This window comes from Enoplosus armatus, chromosome 13, assembly GCF_043641665.1.
Source record: "Enoplosus armatus isolate fEnoArm2 chromosome 13, fEnoArm2.hap1, whole genome shotgun sequence".
In the NCBI taxonomy this organism is placed as follows: domain Eukaryota; kingdom Metazoa; phylum Chordata; class Actinopteri; order Centrarchiformes; family Enoplosidae; genus Enoplosus; species Enoplosus armatus.
In genome coordinates, this window is record NC_092192.1 from 14217129 (window position 1) to 14237112 (window position 19984).

Sequence of the window (19984 nt, forward strand, 5' to 3'; positions counted from 1 at the left end):
CTGACGTCCTGCTGGCTTCATATGCCATAGCACAATATTATGCAACTGAGTATAACTGACTTTATGGCATGTAATCCGCTCTATCCATATTTTCTCCTCCTCTCCAACCCTCATCTACTAATTACTATTTTTCATAAATAGTAAATAAAAACTGTTCTTGTATTATTTTATTTATAGAATAAATAACTGCAGCTTTACTGCATCACGTCCACCCCATGTAGGGTTAAAGGCTCTTGACACCAGCACATGAAAACTTGCAACAAGCATCCTGAATCGCATACTATATATGATGTCTAGTATTGTTGCCTTGGGTGCCTGCTGAAATATTATTTTATGATTGTGTGTGCATACATATCATGCATGCTTAGTATTTGTTTTTAAGTCTATATTTTCGTCTCATCTGTCCATTTATTGTCATATGGGTTTGTATGTGTCTGTTTTATACACAGCATTAATTACTTGAGAAAACCATCTCACCATCAATGTCCATTTAGTAGCCATTTCTGGAGCTTTTTTATCTTATTATATGATCGTCATGAGCAGATGAAGGTATGACTTTGGTCAATAATGAACCACACTACCACACTACCTACCCAGCAACAAAAAGCAGACAGACACAGTTAGCAACTAGCTGGTGAACATAGAGGAGCACTTAGCAGCTAAGAGCCAGATATTTCCCTCAGGAGTTCGCAGAGACCAAAAAAAAGCTTAACAGAGAGTAAATATTGGACTTATATTGGGCAAGTTTACAGCATGTTCCACTGCCCCCAAGTGACCAAGAAATCAGTTACTAGTGCTCAGAAAAAATGGACGTGTAAGTGATCATCTACGATTACATGACAAATGCATAAACTCTATCTGCAGATCATGTAAAAAGACATGACTAAAAGCTCTGGAAATAAATAGACCTTGTGGTGAGATTGTTCTCTCAACTCCTGTCTTTCATGGTCGAGAAATAACTTTTAATTAACTTTAATTAGATTTCCTTGAATGCTGTTATATGTGCTTTAATGTTTTCTTTCTTTGCTTTTTGTTGTACGTGTTTCTTTGAAAGCGTAACATCAACCTGCAGGGAGTGCAGATAAAAATGAGCCTTGTGGTTAAATCTGGCACATTTAATTAATGTTTACTGCCCGTAAGTAAAGTTTTGTCAGGAAAGCGTGACGCACACCTTTAAGAGCGTAAATTTATTTTTCAAGACGTACAGTAATTATACATTTTAACATTTTGTGTCTAATCAAGCAATAAAATATAATCCTAAAAATTTGTTTCATTTGTTTGATTAAAACGTTTTCTCTTATAAAACAGGTATGCCAAAAGCACACATAAACATAAACTCTAACATTAACAGCCATTCAATGACACACCTGATCTTGGACTTTCTCCAAGTTACAACCGAACACTTCTTAAGCAGAAGACTTCATGCAAGATATCTTTGCTCATCAGCAGACACTGTGCAAACGTGAGCTTATTGCAGCCTGTTGGTGTTAGACAAAAATGTTTATTCCACTGCATAGTTAATGTACTATGCATACATACTCCAGTAAATGATGTTGAAGAGCAGGTAAGCCAGGGGGAATATGACTCTGGAGTAGGAGTCGATCATGTAGCTGTTGCTCATTATGAAGCTGAGATTGTGTTTTAAAGGGTGCTTGCGGCGCAGCCTGGTGCCTTCTGTGGGTGCTGAGACAGTAGAGTTGCGAGCCTGGGTGTTCCTCTCTGTATTTGGGGTGCTGGAGACCTCTGGAAAAGAAGTCAGGTCAATGTCATTGTCATGGAAACAGCCGTCGAACGCCATTGCCTGGGTGGCGTTGAAGGAGGGGATCTGCGGCGAGAGAGGGAGGAGAGGAGAGTCAGGCTGTGCGGTCAGCGAGCTTCAGATGACAGGAAATTATTTTCTGTGGGTCAAACATGTCACAGGCCACAAAAAAATGAATATGAATGACCTTAGCCCTCTTGAGCTTCTTCATCTCCTCCACTGTGGTGAAATAGTTGACAGCAGCGTACTCGATGACAGACAGGAAGACAAACAGGAAGCTTGCCCACAAGTAGATGTCTACGGCTTTGACGTAAGACACCTGTGGCATAGAGGCTGAGACACCAGTGATGATGGTGGACATTGTCAGAACCGTGGTGATGCCTGGATACAGAAAGCACCAGTACAACACATCATGAGCATTAAATATGTTGCCTCACAAATAACATCCATTGTTTGGATGGATCATACTATATACAGTGCTACACTGGCGAAGTCACCAAATCAGAAACACTAGTTAGTGGATTGATAACCATCCTCATCCTACCTTTAACTAAGATAATTAAACTAACCTTAGCCATCAACAAGCTTAAAAGAATAGTTTGACATGCCAATTCGCTTTCTTGCTGAGAGTTACTTACAAGATTGATACCCCTTTCATGTACTGTATATTCACCAAGCCTGGCAGCTTCAATGTGTCAACATAGACTCCAAGCCACTCCACCTTGCCAGGAAATAGTCCCGCACATAACCCACCATAAAACCACGAATTCAAATTTTTACACTGCGGTTATAACACATCAATTACTGAGCTTTAAAGTTGCTGGTAGGCAGATTTTGTTGCCTTTGGACAGAGCCATGATAGGTGTTTTCAGTCTTTGTGCTAAGCTAAGCTAACTGGCTGCTGGCTACTTCTTCATATTTAGCGTGTAAACAGGAAAAGTGGTATCAATCTTCTCATCTATCTCTCGATAAGAAAGCGAATAAACGTATATCAAACAATTCCTTATAAAAGAAATAAATAAAACGGAAAAACTGCAGTGATATCTACAAGTTCATAGTATTGTTTTAAAAAATGTGCCCGTCATTTTCAATTGTAATGTAATACAATTGTGTAATACAAAATGTGTGTTTTTTGTAGGATACTGTATGTACAACATGTTAATGGCCATATTGTCACATGGTCTCAGTACCCAGAGAGACGCGGGCAGGTACGGCCCTCCTGTCTATCCAGAAAGACACCCAGGACAGCATCACCATCAGCATGGTGGGAAAGTACGTCTGAAGCATGAAGAAGAAGATATGCCTCCTGAGAATGAAGTTTATGTAGAGCCGATTGTACCAACCTGAAACAGAGACAAAAGGACATAAAGTGGAGGTGGGGCATAATAACAGTGAGGGGCAGCAGAACAAAACACAATCACTCTGGGAAATGTAAAAAAAAAAAAAAAAAACACCTGCACAGGATTATGTAAATTGTACATCTAAGACAGTACAAGATGGACCTACAGGAAGAACCTAGAAACCAGATGAGAACGTAATTATTTTCTGGGGCTGATCTGTCTGGAGCTGAAGTTATATAACAACCTCTTGTTCATGAGAAAATCTCCCTGGCCGCCTTTCTGTCTTTCTTTCTCACAATGAAAATGTGACAATAGAAGCAGGCAAGGTTTTAAAAGGTGGGCTTAGCAGTCAGTCATACAACTCTTAAATAATAAAGCAACCCACAAAAGCAATATTACATTACATTTTAATACTGTAAATAAAAAGGTACATGAGGATTTCTTACATTTGATGAAAATGAAAAATCTTAGCCATATGCCAAACGCTTTAAATTTTATTTTGTAAGGGTGTTTAATTGAACAATTTCTCATAGAAATGTTCTTTCAATATTTTCAGTCACAAAGAATTAAATGTAATGAATAGATTGAAATAGACAGTATTATAACAGTGATCTTTATAGTATATATAGACACACACAGTTTGTCCATGTTTTACTATAAATTAAACACACAGACACACATCGCTCTCTCCTCACCATTTAATGAATCAATACTTCTCTGCGCTGCTTCTGTGATGTATTTAAAGGAATAGTTCGACATTTTGGGAACCACGCTTATTTGCTTTCTTGCCAAAAATTAGATAAGGAGGTTGATACCACTCTCAAATTTGTCCTTTTAATATGAAGCTGAAGTCTGCAGCTTAGCTTAGCTTAGCATAAAGACTGGAAACAGGGAGAAACAGCTAGCCTGGATCAACAAAGACAACAAATAAGCGTGTTTCTCAAAATGTTGAATTTCCTTTGATGGGAACTACAGTGTTACTGATACTTTGAACAGAGCCATTGAGGAGGAGGAGCTCTAAAAAGAGAGGTCTAGTTCTATTTATTTATTTATGTTTGCACACATGAACCTGAGGCTATTGTAAACTAGCCATCATCACACTGTCCTCGCTGTTTGCTGTAGCTATCAGCAGGGGTGAAGATGAAGAAAACATAATGCTTTATATAGGTATAAACATCTGAAACTTTCCCTTTTTCGAAAAAACAGTAGGGGCTTTTGTGGTATACAATGTATTTTGATAAAATCAGGAGCTCTGCAGCTCAGAGGGCCCAAAGGCTCAGACCTCACATACCAGTACTGCTGTAGAAGGCAAGCCCAAAGGAAGGCTGGAAGTCTTCAACAAAAAACTGAGAGAGCACGATTTCGTCAGTCCTTAATGAATCGTTCCCGTTCTTCCAGTAGAGCATTAGGTCGTTCTCATTGTAAGCATCTTCAAGAGAGGAGAGAAGTGGGGGAGAAGGAGGGGGGTGACACCTTCACAAGTTGCCTCTCTTAGAAGAGTCATGGATGTTTTCCTCAGAGGAGAGGAGAGAGCGCACAGAAATGGGACTCCCGACTCTCCTCTGAGAGCAGGATCCATGCTTTATCCATGCAATAGTTTAAAATAGACGGAAAAAGCAAGAGAAGAGAGAAGACAAAAAAATCCCCAAACTCTAAATAGAAAGTTATCCCGAATCTATCGTCAGTTATGACCAAGTTCAAGTTTGGAGCAGAACAGAATGAAAAAAAGAATCCCCAGTAAATCCTGCATCAGAAAAACAGGCATGTTTAATGGACAGAGATTGACCTGATTGAGGATTATGACTTATTTACTCCATGCTAAAAGAAGATAGTGACAGTTACTGTGAGTCTATGAAGTGTGGCACTGCAATGTGAGCTGCGTAGTGTGTTTCTGCCCCATCAGAGTTTTTGACCAGCAACATACATACTATTTAATAGTTAAGTGAGCTCAGCAGTATCACTAGCCAGTGTTTTTAAATCACAAATCAGTGTATCAAAAGTTGTGTAACATGTTGTCCAGCAAAACATGTCAAGCAAGCACATTATGTAAAGTGGATTTTTGTACACATTCAATGCTACAAAATCAACAAAATTCCTCTAAAAAAAATACTTTGGATATCCTATCAGGCATTTGCAAAAAGCAATGTCCCAACTGAAGGTTGATACTCACAGCTCTCTAGCTCCAGAGAGCAATTCTGTGTGTCCAGGGGGAAACTACTGAAGTCCATTGAGCAAAGTGCAGTCACAGTGATCCTAAAACACAGCTTACAGTTAAAGAAACACCCACACAAATCAAGCATTCATTCAGCATCAGCAACTGTGTTCACAGAAAATGTTAAATTTGAATTAAGACTTTAAGAGCATGGCTGCGTAGATTAACGCAGTCAACCAGCTACTGTGGAAAGATGTTAAAAAGGCTATTAAACAAAACTACAGGATTTGTTTTTAACATTTAAAATGTGTATGGTGACATGAACTAATCTGTTCATTCAATAACTGGATCTGTGGCTGCAGCAAGCTGTTGAGGATGACGCCATATTGTCGACATCTGTGGCTGAAATGGATATGATTAATGTAGTCTGAAAGCTTAGTGGTCACCCTCTCATAGTCCTTTCAGGCTCTGCTCGCTAAACCTTGCAGCAATAGTCCAGTGGATTGTTTTCTATCTTGGTTGACGTCCTTTTCATAACATTTTAGTAGTACTTGAATCATGACTCACTGAATTAGATTCATATGCACATGTAAGGTTAAAGCAAGACTACGTAACATTTGAAAGTAGAAATGAATCACTCTTTCTGACAAATACATAGTTGAATTCATGTGAAGTAAAACGCACCCTTGTTCATTTCAACATAGCCAGGGGATTTGCTGCCACAGCCATACTTGGTCTGGTATGACCAGTAGCTTGTGGTGGCTAATGTTAGCAAACTTTAGCTAGATGCTGTGTAAGCAGTCTCGGAACCCATTGGCTAACATCTGGCAACAATTTAATTTGGGGTTTCTGGTATAGCCAAGACCAGGGGTGCCCAATACGTCGATCGCGATCTACCGGTCGATCGCAAAGGTAGTGTGGGTAGATCGCATGGCATTAAAAAAATAGACGTCAGCCTATCATCCATCTTCACTATGAAATTTGTCACTTGATTGACATACAGGGCAGCCAGTCTGACATCTGATCTTTTCTGACACATGGGCCACCACGCAAGTGCGGCAAAACTCTAGCAAGCTACCGAGGTTATTAAGTCCAAATACCGTTCCACCTTGACTGATGATCATTTGGAAGTGTGCTACTGTCTGTGTGACTATGCATCCCTGGCTGATTCCATTCAGTGCAAGTCATCAGAGTAAGGTAATGACAAAAAATTTACAGTTATATTGTGTAATATGGGTTCATGCAGTTATGCAAGGTACACCAACATGTATTGTACATATAAAGAATACTCAATATATTTATAAATAAATATATGTTTTGCATTTTTATAGTAGGTAGATCATTTTGACTTGGTCATTTTATAAGTAGCTCGCATGCTGAAAAAGTGTGTGCACCCCTGGCCAAGACTTTCTGCTTCTGTGTGATTCTGATTAGCAATTTGAGATGCAAGAAACAGATTACATTATTATATTATTAGAAACAGATATCTGCATATTAATGCAGAAACATTTTCAAAAGCTAATAAAAAGCTAAATTGTCATCAAATGATAGCCAGTGGGTTCTGAGATTGCATTTTGGTAAATGCGCTCCGCCTCTTTTGCTCTCCACAGGGCTTGTTTACCTGCATGCAACCAAAGGTGATTAGCCACAGTGGCCGCTGTTGCTGTTCAGCAAAAGTTAGTCTTGCTTTAATCATTCCTATTTTGAAGGTAATCTCTTTATGAGTAATGTAAAATAAACTTTTTTTTTACCTGACACTGTAGAGGATATTGCCGTCAGGAAAAACCCTCAGCATGATGTTCTCCATGGTTGTGTCATGAATAAAAGAACGCTTAGAGTGGACAAAGAACACGTCAGGAACCCAAATCTTTTTCACAAGACGTGCATCGAAGGTACGACTCTTGTTGCTGCTGGAGGGGAAGGCCAGACGATCATCCTGCCAGTAATGCCTCAGGTACAAAGTCATGGTGAAGTCCTGAAAACAAAACAAAAAAACCTCACTGGTGCTCAAGCCCAACAGAGAAAAGGATACACTGTTTACTGGTGAGACTACCTACAGAAATCCTACAGGCACGTACCATGTTTACTTCAGATATGCTGTCAATGCTCTCCACCTGCACATCGATGCCGACAGGAATAGCTGAACCTGCAAAAGGTCAAATGTTGTAATCTAAGCAACAGTTGGATCACATCCTCCATGAATCATCTGTCTGCACATCTGCCAGAGATTATATATGTGTAAATCCCACTGCTGAGCTATAAGACATAAGCCACATTTTATGGATGACACACACAAAAGGTTGGATGGAAGTGATGACCCTGACATCCTACTGGTTCTTAGGCATGACTCAGCTTAGAGTTGCACTCATATCATCTTTTGATAAATACTGTATTGCTACAACATGACATCATCTGTTACACACAACTGACAGATAATGGTTCATACACGACACCTTGGGCGGAGCAGTAATCCTCATCCTCATCTCTACAGGTCTGAGTAAGTACAGCTCACTCAGGAAGCACAGATAATATACTACAAAATACTTGAAGGGTTTATAGATATTTGCCTTCTCAAATTTGTAATCCCCTTTTCATTTCCTATATGAGCTATAAGTAACAGGAAACAGTATTATGAAGTACTTGGCTTGGCACTATAAGACTATTTCAGAAGATATTTTAGTTCACATGACCTGGAGTAAACCCACACAAACACAAAAAAATGTACAGAACATTGCACCTAAGAGGTTTAACTTGGACTGCAAGCACATATGCCAGCGCAGCAGTCTACATGGATAAACTCAAACATTTGCTCAAGAAAATAATGTCCCAGTGTTATGAAAGTGACAGGAGGTTAGCAACAAACTTTCGATATTCTCCCTGTTGTCTCAAACGTTATTGAAAAAGTGAACAGTTGATAGAAGATGTTAAAAAAGAGGATCTACTATATCCTATGTATTTGAATTTAGAGTGAACCATTCAAAGTCATAAAGGCTAATTTAGCCAAAGGACGGGTAGTGGGAGAAGTGTTTCTTGACCTATGTAAGGCCTTTGACACAGTTAACCATTCAATTCTCACTAACCTGTCCAACTGTAATCTCTTTAACAACACATTAAATTGGATAAAAATCATATCAGATTGCACCTAATGTGTTTGAGTAAATAACGTACTGCCTGGACTATGGGAGTACCACAAGGCTCCATATTAGGAACATAGTTATTTAGTTTGTACGTCAATGATCTCCTGTCTGTGTGTGATGATGTAGGGATCCTCATGTACGCAGATGACACAATCATGTACACTCAAGGGTTAAATGCTGAACAAGTGGCTGCTAAGCAACCTAGCCCTAACCCGAACAATGGAAAAAGTGACAAATTGGCTTAAATTTTCATGTCTTACATTGAATAATGGGGAAACAGTAACAATGTATTTCACTAATAAGCACAAACAAAAAAGCGTTTCCAAATGTTTATGTAAATGGTCAAAATTTGAAAATTCTATAAATGTTTTAATTATATGATTTAATTGAGTTTTTATTGTATTTTAATCTTATAATAATATTTGTATTAATTGCATCAGTTGTATTAGTGTTTGTGTGTACCTGCCCAGGGACTGCAGACAGAAATTAGCTTGTAGCTAACTACATCTCCTTGTTTGAGTTTTTTATACATGGTCCCAGACAAATGAATGTAATAAACTAAACTAAAATTAAGGAATTCAAATGTTAAATACCACCATTGTCCTGTTACATAAATATCCAATGAAGTGTATGGTAAGTGGACTGGTCCTTATGTCATCGTCCATTGGTAGAATACTGTAAACGTATGATGTGTACTGTAAACATCCCGTTCCCTCAGTGCCATTATCTAATGAATGTCAGCACTCAAAACCATCAGTCTACGATTACAATAGAGTAGTGAAGAGGGAGGGATTATATCGGGGCAGATAGGGTCCTGGAAATAAAGTCCTGTTCATTTTTTTTTTTTTTTTTTTACAATGTTAGATCACTGAGGCTCTTTCAACTCTTTGGTGGACATAAAACTCTCCAGTACCAACAAAGAGCAAATCTGATGCACTGAATAAAAAGTCAAAGGTACAAGACTGCAATCTTGAGTAAAGAGATGAACTACAAGGAACAAGGCAGTATGAAACAGCTTGTTTGCTTGAGCTGGAATTACATTCATGGTTCAGTAAGAGCTGATAGCTGATGAAGTCAACACAAACAGAGTCAGTTCATTCACTCAGTTCGGTTTAGGAATCAGAAATTTCTCATTGGCCAAGAGTCGTCAAAATGTTTGGAAGTAAATGTCAAAAATGATTGTAGTCAACTCTTCAACTCCATTAACTCTGTCTTTTTAAACAATACGTGATGTTTGACAAGTAAATTAAGTATAATTAATAGGTATGCACAAAGTCAATTATAGACAGAAGCAGATTTATTTATTGATCTGAGCACATCTGGAAGTAGAATGAGAGGTGCTCATAGAGTTCATAAATGCGCAATAAGAAAACCATACACATACTGGTACACAATAAATAAAGCATTTTATAAAACACTCAATCCAACCATCAACACGTTACTGGTTTTGTAAGAGCTTATTGTTTGTTAAGAAAACATAATGTCACAGGACTACACCCCCACAATGTCTGTCTATAGATGTTTTATGTAATGCTTTTAGTAGAATGCATATTTACTGTGTCTTATAGTACAACTGCTCTTACAGTGATTAAATGACAGGTAAATGTCATGACTCCCTGGAGGTTTGTTCTCAGAGAGGACTGTTACTTGGAGAGTCTGCTGCATTGACAACTTACAATACTTCAAGAGTATTGTAACATCAGAGGTAGAATTAGACAACAACAACAACAACAACCACTCAGCCATTTGCTGAATCCACATCCCTTTCTAACTGGAGAAAAAGATTGAACACTGTGAACATGCAGATTGGAATGTAAATTATTAATGATTATTGAACTACTCTTGTACACCATTTAGTCCAATTAATAGCAAAAACAAAAAATCCAGATCTGTGCTAGGAAGCACAGGAAAATAACAGCTTTTTGAATATCCTCTAACATCAGGCTTTTCCTTTTCCTTTTTCCCCCACAGAATTAGATACGCAGTTCAGATTATTTTATCTGTACTACTGGCTGCAGTCATTGTCTCACACAGCAGACAATCTAGGTCACTTAGGGGCTTTTTTTGGGAGGCGTAATACCAAAGACAGCACAGTAACCTACATTAACCTTACTGAGTTGTCAGGAAAGCACATGGTTATTAAAAATGAAAAGAAAAAGAAAAAGAAAGGGGAAGAAGTCAAATTAAATAGATAAATTAGGTGCGTGTCCTACCTCCAAAGCCTGGTCGCATTGCAAAATCATGGTCCTCAATCCGAAGCAGCTGCTCAGACTTAATTAGCATAGACTTGGTGCTGTCCATCTTTTTCATCTTAAGATCCACCCGTCTGAGAACCAAATAGAACACATAACAGCTTGCACAGAAACTCTTTCTCTGGATCCATCCTTCTCTTTCTAACACAAACACACACACACTTGAAAGAGAAGTGACATCTGGTCGAGGGAGTTAGTGATGGTTAATTGGGCTTTAGCACTCTGATTACAACCACAGGCCTTGGTCTAGAGGAAATGAAAACTCTTTTACTCTCAGTGTATTAACACTCGTCTAAAACAGTTGTAACTGGGTCGGAGATACTGTGGGGCCTCTCTTGTATCTGTCTCATGAGTTGACCTTGCACCTGAATTGTTTTGGGTTTTTTTGCTCTCAGATGTTGCACATCTGTCTTCACTGTCTTTCTAGAAATCCTCATGAAGTCATTAATTAAGTATTTTAATTATGGAAATAATTTTCAAACAACTAAGCAATATGTACTTTAACAATATGCACTTGAGAAGTCTGAATATTATTTTAAGAGTAAGTGAGTGTTATCAAATTCACAGCTCACCTTTCACCTAACATGATCCTATCACCTGCTCTCACCTATCCAACCATATTTGTGATGACGTTGCAAAGAAGCAGAAAAGCCTCCAGTGGAGCCACAAAATATAGACACCAGGCGTCAAAAAGGTACATTTTTAAACAGCAAAAGCAGATTGACTATTACAACAAAACATACGAGAAATCCGACTTTGGCTCACCCTCCATGCTTTTGCTTGGTCTTCTCTCCGACGTACAGCTCCTTGTGTCTCCTCTTGTTCGGGAAGTGGCTGCCGTTGAGCTGGGTGACAGGCCACAACCAGGCCAAGCACATCAGTCTGAAGGCCAGGAGGGCCACTCTCATGGTTAAACTGGGGCTGGAAAGACGAGAGGAACTCAAACGTTCCTCCCACTGCGTCAGTGTCTCGCCCAGGGAATGCCACAGCTGTCCCCGTCCTCTACTGGCACGTCCATGTCCCAGCAGCACTCATTCTGTCCCGCCACGCACACACCCAGCTACTTCTGCATTATCCTGCTCTTTCATCTCCTGCAACATGGTGAACATCGGCCGAGATATCCAGTGCTTAGCTCCACTGCACAGGCATCCCCCCTGGTTGAGTTTGCTTGTCACTGTGCCATCCCTCTGCTTACGTCTCCTGACACAACATGTTGCTCCGACTCCCCACTGTCCCCACCCTCTGATTTAAAACCAAATATCAATTTATTCCTATAATGACAAAGGAATACCATTAATTCCTCTCTAATCTTCTTATCTGTGGTTGGTGAAATCTTTCAGTAACCTACAAACTGGAGGCAGCAGGGGGCGGGGAGGGGGATAATACACAGCAGTCAGTTTCATCATCATTCTGACCAGATAAAAATAAAAAGCCTGTAGCCTACTTTTATGCATTGCAGGATTTTCCCTTGAGTTGCGCGGTGTAGTGGTGGGAGGACGCAAATGATCCCATCGAGAAGAGACAGATGCAAGCATATGTCTGGGCCACACATGCAAACATTGCACTTATGGCTCCTAAGCAGAACAGATATCATTCATGGCAGAGGACATGTCTCCTAAACTGAGGCTTTGAGCTGTTTTTCCCACATCAAATATCAGAAAAAAGAAATAAGAATACAGTCAGTGTTAGTGTTTGTAAAAATGTAACTATGATCCTTTGCAAAAAATCATTCACAACATGGAGTAAGCTCATAAAAGGTTCCAGATAAAGGTTTTGAAAAAAACTGGACATGTGTATTGACGTATTAAACTGCACCCTCCTTTGTGATCCAGCATTGTGGTTTAGATCTTGTTTAAAGACCACAGGACCTTGTGCATTATGAAAAAAATAAAAGCAATGCTTTAATTAAAATACTAAATACACTGTAATCTAAAACAATTATCATACAGCTGAATCATTTCCTGTCTGAAACAAAAGATGGACATTATGCCATTTCAAAAGTAACACTTAGGCAGGAGAGATGTTTATGATTATGCTGTTATTTAACCCCTCACTGTATATGTCACTTCATCACTTCATGCTCATATCCATCCTCTACTGATGGACACCGGGCAGCTCCATAAGCAGCTGGGACACACTGACAGCTTCTCAGAGACGAGACAGCTGTTTTTATACTTTTCCCACCCTGACTTTTCCAGGTTTGGGATTCAAAACCAGTGAAACTTTCTGTAAAGTTTAGGCTGCCATCATGCCCATAACACCAGATTGTTGCTTACTTATACACGTGCTGACTAACGTTTCTCAAAGGATTACATTTGAGCAATTTCAAAAATTGAAGGTGGGCAAACATTGATCCCTCTGAAACTACTTTACTTGACAGAAGTTGGAAATTGAACTCAATATCTTGTCTGTCAACACGATGATTATGATTTTTGCATTATTATCGTTATTATTTCAGGGACTTTTTTTTATTGTACTTTCAGGTCACTTTCAAAACTTGATTCAGTTTTTACTCAGAATGTATAGTTATTGATACCATACAAGCAAAATAATGATTCTCTTAAAAATACACAAAACATGAGATTATTTTTTTCTTGTTATTATTCTAAATGTTCAGAAACCAAAATGCATTTAATTTCTGTACCATGACGTCACCAGCATTTAATGTGCCGATGCTCCATGTGCGTCCATGTGATATATAGCACAATAGACATACAGTCAAGTACCCTGTATCACTAACGAGAATGGAGGAAAACTTAATTACTGAGGCAATGGAAATTCTTAATAATTCCAGTCTCAATACGAAATGATGAGGAAACACAACAGGCTTATAGAAACAGGCCTGTTTAATGAAACATTACCAAATCAGGGGAAGAAAATGAAAACCTGCAGAAAAAAAGAGAAAGAGAGAAACTTGTTCAGAATCAATGATGAAATCAAAACATGGACAGCATGACTCCACTCTAGTGGCATGGTCCCTTTAATCTGGGATTAAAGTTGATTGAGGGCAGACATGAGCAGTGCCATCTTAAAGAATCATGCACGTGGACCTTGGCTCTCTTGTACATGTGACCCCACAGCTGCTGGACAGCAGGCAGCCATTCACATGTGGAAGTGGCATCTCATCTGTGCCCTCTAGAGGTCATCATCTGTCAGAATGTGTTAAGAGCCGTGTGGTGCGTTTTTATTCATGAACAGCCAAATTTAGGCAACATACTTTGTATTTGTGCCAAAATATAAAAAACACCCAGCAGTACCATACATATATTCTACACGCTCTGTAACTTCTAAATGACAAAATTTTTTCTCCTGCATTACTGAAATTGTTTTTGAGCTCAATTGAAATCACTAATACCATCACATCCATCCATTTTCTATACTCTATGTTCTGTAATGCCTGTTTAAGGTCACGTGGGACTGCAAGTCTCTTCCAGCTGGCGTTGAACAAAAAGGAAACATCCATTAAATATAAACATTAACATTTAGCCTCAGATGAATGGAATGAATGTTAAGCTACATCTGTTTTTCTCATAGACATTGTAATAGTGTGATATTTTGTGTATATTGTGTCTTTTTTTTTATAATGTACGAGATTGTCACATTACTATAACAGACAGGCCTCCTTTTTAGATAAAAGTACTGTGCTATCTTGTTTAACTAATTTCCTTCATCCTTTCATCCACTTCCTCTGTTTTCTGTTTTTTTTTACTGCATTATTTGTCATTATGAGAATATGAGATTTACTGAACATGTTTTCTTAGACAGTACAGATGACATGGACTCATTTTGTGACTAAAAAACATGTCACAGTAAATGTTATATGCGTCCTTGTGAACTATTTCAGTAGAGGTGTTGGGTAGTGAAGCATTCACAACGAGGCTGGTTAAACTTTTACCTGCCTGGTTAATTATTGTGTTATTATAGTGTTTCTTGAGTATTTGGAAGGATGTAAAGTGGAATCACACAGAAACAGTTCACTGCACACCAGTGTGTTTTCACACTCATGCATGCCAAATACTGTTACAGGAACTCAACACAGGCCGTCTGACATGGCAGAGACACACGGACTCATGACTATGCTGCTTATTTTCTTGGAGAAATTGTTATTGACAAACTCAAAAGGTATTGTAATACTTGCCATCTGTTCCTGCAGTTCACAGATGAGTCATTTATTCAGTGCAAAGACAATTAAATAGATGAGATGCCTTAAAGAGTTACTGTTGTGTATAATCTTCTAATCATCTATGTAGTAAGAATGTGTAAGAAAATGAAAATGCCTGAGTTGTGATTTATTTTGGTATCATTATCTTAGGTCAGCTAATTTTAATTACAAAATCAAAAGCAATTGATGGCAAACGATTAAATGAGAATACAATTATGATGCAATTGTTCACAATTCTGGCAAATACTACAAATCTTTGAAACAAGCTGATGAAAGAGCAGTTTTCTGTGATTATTTTTGCTTAATTTTGTACCTTATAAGAGCATGTTTCTTGACACAGGCATGTATTCCTCTGTTGAAAGCACAATACACTGATGATAAGTTATTTATTTACTAATGTGTGTAAAGTAAATTTAACTTAATTTTAATGTCAGTTCCATTGTCTTTGTTGCAGAATGACACAGAGCTCCCAAAAATTACAGCTGTTACAGATAAGATTAGTTTGCCTGGATATTTCCTCAGCACGCTGAGTGTTACCCAGCTGTGACAGCCGCACACATCTGGGGGAAAGCACTGAGCACTCATAAGGGATGAAGTGTGACTGATGAAAAAAAAAAGAAAATCTTTATTCTAGAAAAACAAATAGCTAAGATGTTTATTTGATAGAAATCAGCTGAGCTCCCTTATAAGAATGTTTTCTCTTCAGTTTCATGCTGTTTCATGTGAAACATCAGAATCAATGAAATGGTGCAAAAGTTGAGGATTCCTAATCCTGCCCCACTGTGTTGCTGTCGCAGCAGCAGATGTGTCTTTGAGGTCAAATGAAAAATTACTGAAGGAGCAGCAGCAATGGTCAAAAACAAAATAATGTAGTTCTTTTGCTCATAATTTCAATATACTCTATATATGTATATATATATATATATATATATATATGTATATATATATATATATATTTGTTTGTAATATTACAGCCCAATCAGGTTGTTACTCTTAATAGTCTCAGATTTAAGAGTTGCACAGTTTGCTTGTTCTTGTTCTGTTCGTGAAGTCTGTTGACGGCTCTTGAAAATTACAAACCCAAAACACCACAGATGTGGATGGAAAAAGTTACAGAAAATGCCTGCAAGAATATGTAATTATGAAGGAAAATAAGGGAAATGATGGTTCCTTTTCTTGATATTGTCATTAAGCATAGAATAAACTTAAAAGACAAATTCTGAAAAACATTAAAACATCTAATGTACATGTCTTAAAATACAGCTGTCAGATTGACTTCAGTAATTACTCACTATTTATAGAAAGAGAATGTTTTGCACTTTTTAATCCAGCAGTCTATTATTTTGATTCAAAATAAAGCTAATAACATTATTCTATAAAAGAGTTTCACAGGAAAAACGACAATGAAACAAGGACAGGTGGTCAGATGTAGCAGCACTTTAATTTTTATTGGTGCACCTTTAAATTGTCAAGTTATACTGACAAATATATTAACAATGCAGTGCTCTTGAGTCTTGACAGTAGCTTTACCTTCTCAGTCTTATTACCAGATGCTAACGTCACCTGTATCATCCCTGACGACTGCATCCTGCCCTGCAGCTTCAGACCCACCGGCACTGTGGTGATCCACTGGTACAAACAGCAAATCCCTGTTCACAGCTACTACTACAACAAGGATCAGTTTGGACTCCAGAACAAGCACTTCAGTGGACGTACTTGCTTGTTCAACTCCCACATTCCTCATGGCAATGCCTCCCTGCTCCTGCGGAGGGTCAAAGTTCAAGACAAGGGCAGGTACAAATGTTACACGAGCACACGGAAGGGCAACCAGGAGCTGTTTGTCAACCTGGAGGTCAAAGGTCAGTACAATTTGAAAGCATTTCATTCACTATATCAGCACTTTTGTCAATTTCACTGCCTTTCTATGTTGTTTTTGGCTTTCTTCTGTGGTCTAAAAGTGATGAATTCAGCACTGATGAAGCTTTGAGTGGTAAAGCGTCTCCATTCATAAATTACCCTAAAGGACGTGACAACAAGGTGGAACATGTTGAGCTCTTTTATTACGCTACTGCCCGGCAGACAGACTCTCGCTCGTGTCTTAATGGCAAACCAGTTGGAAAGCAGACAGCAGCTAAACTATTAATGGTTAATATTCATGTTACTATATTAAAAAGTAATTGTTATACACTCAGTTGCTAGTTGTTGTTTCAGCTTAATGGTCGTTTTGGTGGATGTAGTCTGTGGTGCTGTTCGATTGCATTGCAACTGAGTGTATTTCTTTAGGACAGGAAGGACATTTTGTTCATTATTGGAATGTTCTTGCATGAGGACTAGAATCTCTACCAAAAGAGCATCCATGCATTAAATAAGATATCTATTTTTGTTGTATTTTAGCAGCATTTCTAACAAACCCTTACAGGAGACTAATGCCAAAAACATACATATAAAAAGGGTGTAGGCTATAAGAGGGTTGATTATGATTAGTGAGCAGGACCGTTTTTAAAATAAAAGTTTGTTTCTTGACATGAGAATATGAGTGTCAGACTAGCACATTTCTGGTTGCCTCACATTTAATCTTCAAATGCTCACATTGTTGTTATTTCTGCTTTTCCTCTAGCTCTCATCCAGTCAGTGATCATGGAGGTGAATGATGACATGGTCAGCTGCTCCTCTCACAACATCTACCCCGTCCCTCTGGTGACCTGGGCCACAGACCCCCCCTCTGCCCAGGAAGCTCTCGAAAATTCAACCATCAAAACCACAGACCACAAGGGTCTGTTCACAGTGGAGAGCACGCTGAGGATTGAGGGTAATCTCTCCAACTATACCTACTTCTGCTCTTTCATGTCGGCCGACAAGACCCAGGTGTGGACTGCCTCTCGGAAAAACCAAGGTGTGTTTTGGTTACAAAATGATATAGTTTTCATAAAGAGGATAATTTCTGACAAATAAAAGCAAAATGTATGAATAATATCTTTCAGAGGGTATAACACATGAAGAGGGTCATGCACTGTCCATCCCATGCATCGCCCCGCAAAGTCTTCAGAATTTCTCCCTCAGCTGGACCTTCAGCTCGTCCAGTGAGCCCGCAGTCATCTTGAGATATGACTCAAAAACCAGACACACCTTTAACCTGTGGGAGGGTCAAGCTGAACTGGACCAGGACCTGCTTCTTGTGGGAGATGGATCTCTTCTGCTTCACAAGCCAGACACCGAGGAACACTCCGGGATGTATACCTGCACCTTCTCAGGCCTGCAGAGCAAACACATCGTTCAAACCAAAGTGAACATCACTGTTTCATCAATAAGTGAGTATTAGATGGTTCTGTTTCTGGGAAGATGTGAACTCTATGAATCCAGGAAGGAAAATAGAAATGTGGCATTGTTTGCTCTGCAGGTGTGGATGAGCAGGGTGTGCAGAGGTCATGGTGGAGCACTGCGGCTTCGGCAGCTTTCTTCTTGTTCACCATTATTGTGGCTCTCCCTCGATGTGTAAGGCAAAGAGGTATGTAAGATATTCAGTCTGTAAGGTATTCGAGCATTTGTAATGAAAAGTGAGTAAAACTGGCACGTATCAGTTGTAGCTGCGAGACATAATCTCATGGTTCAAAGCTGTAAGCTAATTATTGAATTAAGCAGTGGAGTCTGCTGTTATTTTATGGTAATATTATCAACTAGAAAGCATTCTGAGAGCGTAAAACCACACCACTGCCAAAGCCGTACTATAATCATTTTGCATTTTTAATGGTAGAAAAGTAAGTAAGACTGAATCAGATCTGCATCAAAACACACAGTCATGCTGATTTATGGGGGATAGGATGCAACATTGGAAGTGAGTCAGACTATTTGAATTGATCCTTTTGCTGTAGCAGCATTTATTGGCAAAATAATATCTGATTTTGAAGGACAGCTCTTGAAAGTGTTTTGCAAAAAATGCAAAATGGTGGGAAAATATTTAGTGGGAAATGGGTGCGGCCTATATTTACAGATAAGTGTTGGACCAGGGATACAGCAAAAAAAATAATTTAGTTTTTACGCCCCACAGTGCAGTTATGAGCTCATGAGCATTGCAAATGGCCACAAGGTGGCACTGTCTGCACCACAAACTCATCCGTTTTCTAAGCTGATAGTCAAACTTTTCACCTTATGTCAATAAAAACTACAGCAGTATTGAGATATCCTGCTGATTAACAAACAAACTGATGGAAGCAATGATAATGCAAATTCAACAGCGATTAAAGTATGAGACAAATATCACATGCAATATCTCTGTGTTTTTCTGATGTTGAATGACTCATTTTGTTTTTCTCTTACTGGTACAGCAATGGAGACCAGAACTGCCTCACATAGACACAATGGAGCAGGTTTTGTTGAAGGTGGTCTTCAAAAAGATCTAAACACCCCAGCTTCATACATAATCGGACAACACAGAGTTGAATGCAACAGACTACAACTACAGTTCGAAGCACAGGATGAACTGGCAGGCAGCACGGCAAACACAGCAGAGGACTGTCCTGTGGCTTTAGAAGAAAAAACGGCTGGACCACCTGTGGAAGGAAATGATCCAGCAGTCTAGAGAAGGAAGGATTTGGAAACATTGACCCCAGGCTTCATATACCATGAACTTCAAGCGATTAAATCATCTGGCCATAAATGAGCAACACGCAGTGGAGGGTAATGCACAGAAACTAATAAACTACCTCCAACAAAGAGATCCATCCAGATCAAACAGATTCTGTAAAATTCATTAAGAGCGTGTCTTCATCATCTGTATACCCTACCTGTATCGTATACTGTGAAAAACTATTATCAACTTTGAGTGTTTTTCTGCCTTTAAAATAAAAATAAAATAACTGAAACATTTTCTGTAGTGTGCTCACATTTGCCAATTTGGTACTTGGTATGTCCAGACATTGGAGCACCTCAATGGAATGCGGCATCGTTAATGTTCTTAGTCACACCTGTGTTAGACATGAAGAGGAAAGGTCTGTTATCATGTTACAATTTGCAATATCAGTGGTATCGCAATGGGTGCTAGGGACCATCTGATGATAATGTAGGAGCTATGTATTTGATTCATTCTAGATATTTGCTATATAAGACGTAGTATTTTTGCTAGTTATTTGTTACATTTGTTTACTTTATTTTGTAAGAACCGGGCAGCGCTACAGGTACCTCAGGT

General features: G+C 38.8%; 1 protein-coding gene across 1 annotated transcript; it reads right to left on the reverse strand.

The window, feature by feature from the left end:
* Window positions 1–1525: 1525 nt before the first annotated feature.
* LOC139294907 (gamma-aminobutyric acid receptor subunit rho-3-like) lies at window positions 1526–11548 on the reverse strand. Its single transcript, XM_070916895.1, has 9 exons — window positions 11406–11548; window positions 10602–10714; window positions 7330–7397; window positions 7003–7226; window positions 5270–5352; window positions 4391–4528; window positions 2950–3102; window positions 1947–2140; window positions 1526–1825 (listed from the first exon to the last, which is right to left on the reverse strand). Exons 1-9 carry the CDS (start codon window positions 11546–11548, stop codon window positions 1526–1528), a joined length of 1416 nt encoding a protein of 471 aa, XP_070772996.1.
* Between the last annotated feature and the right edge of the window lie 8436 nt (window positions 11549–19984).

Bases quoted from the DNA above. Each gene is read 5' to 3' on its own strand.
- LOC139294907 (XM_070916895.1), bottom strand. From the start codon at position 11,548: ATGAGAGTGGCCCTCCTGGCCTTCAGACTGATGTGCTTGGCCTGGTTG. The intron at 7,398-10,601 runs GTAGGACACGCA...GACCTTTTGCAG, and splicing joins AATGCGACCAGGCTTTGGAG to GTTCAGCTATTCCTGTCGGC. The intron at 4,529-5,269 runs GTGAGTATCAAC...CCTCTCTTGAAG, and splicing joins CTCTCTGGAGCTAGAGAGCT to ATGCTTACAATGAGAACGAC.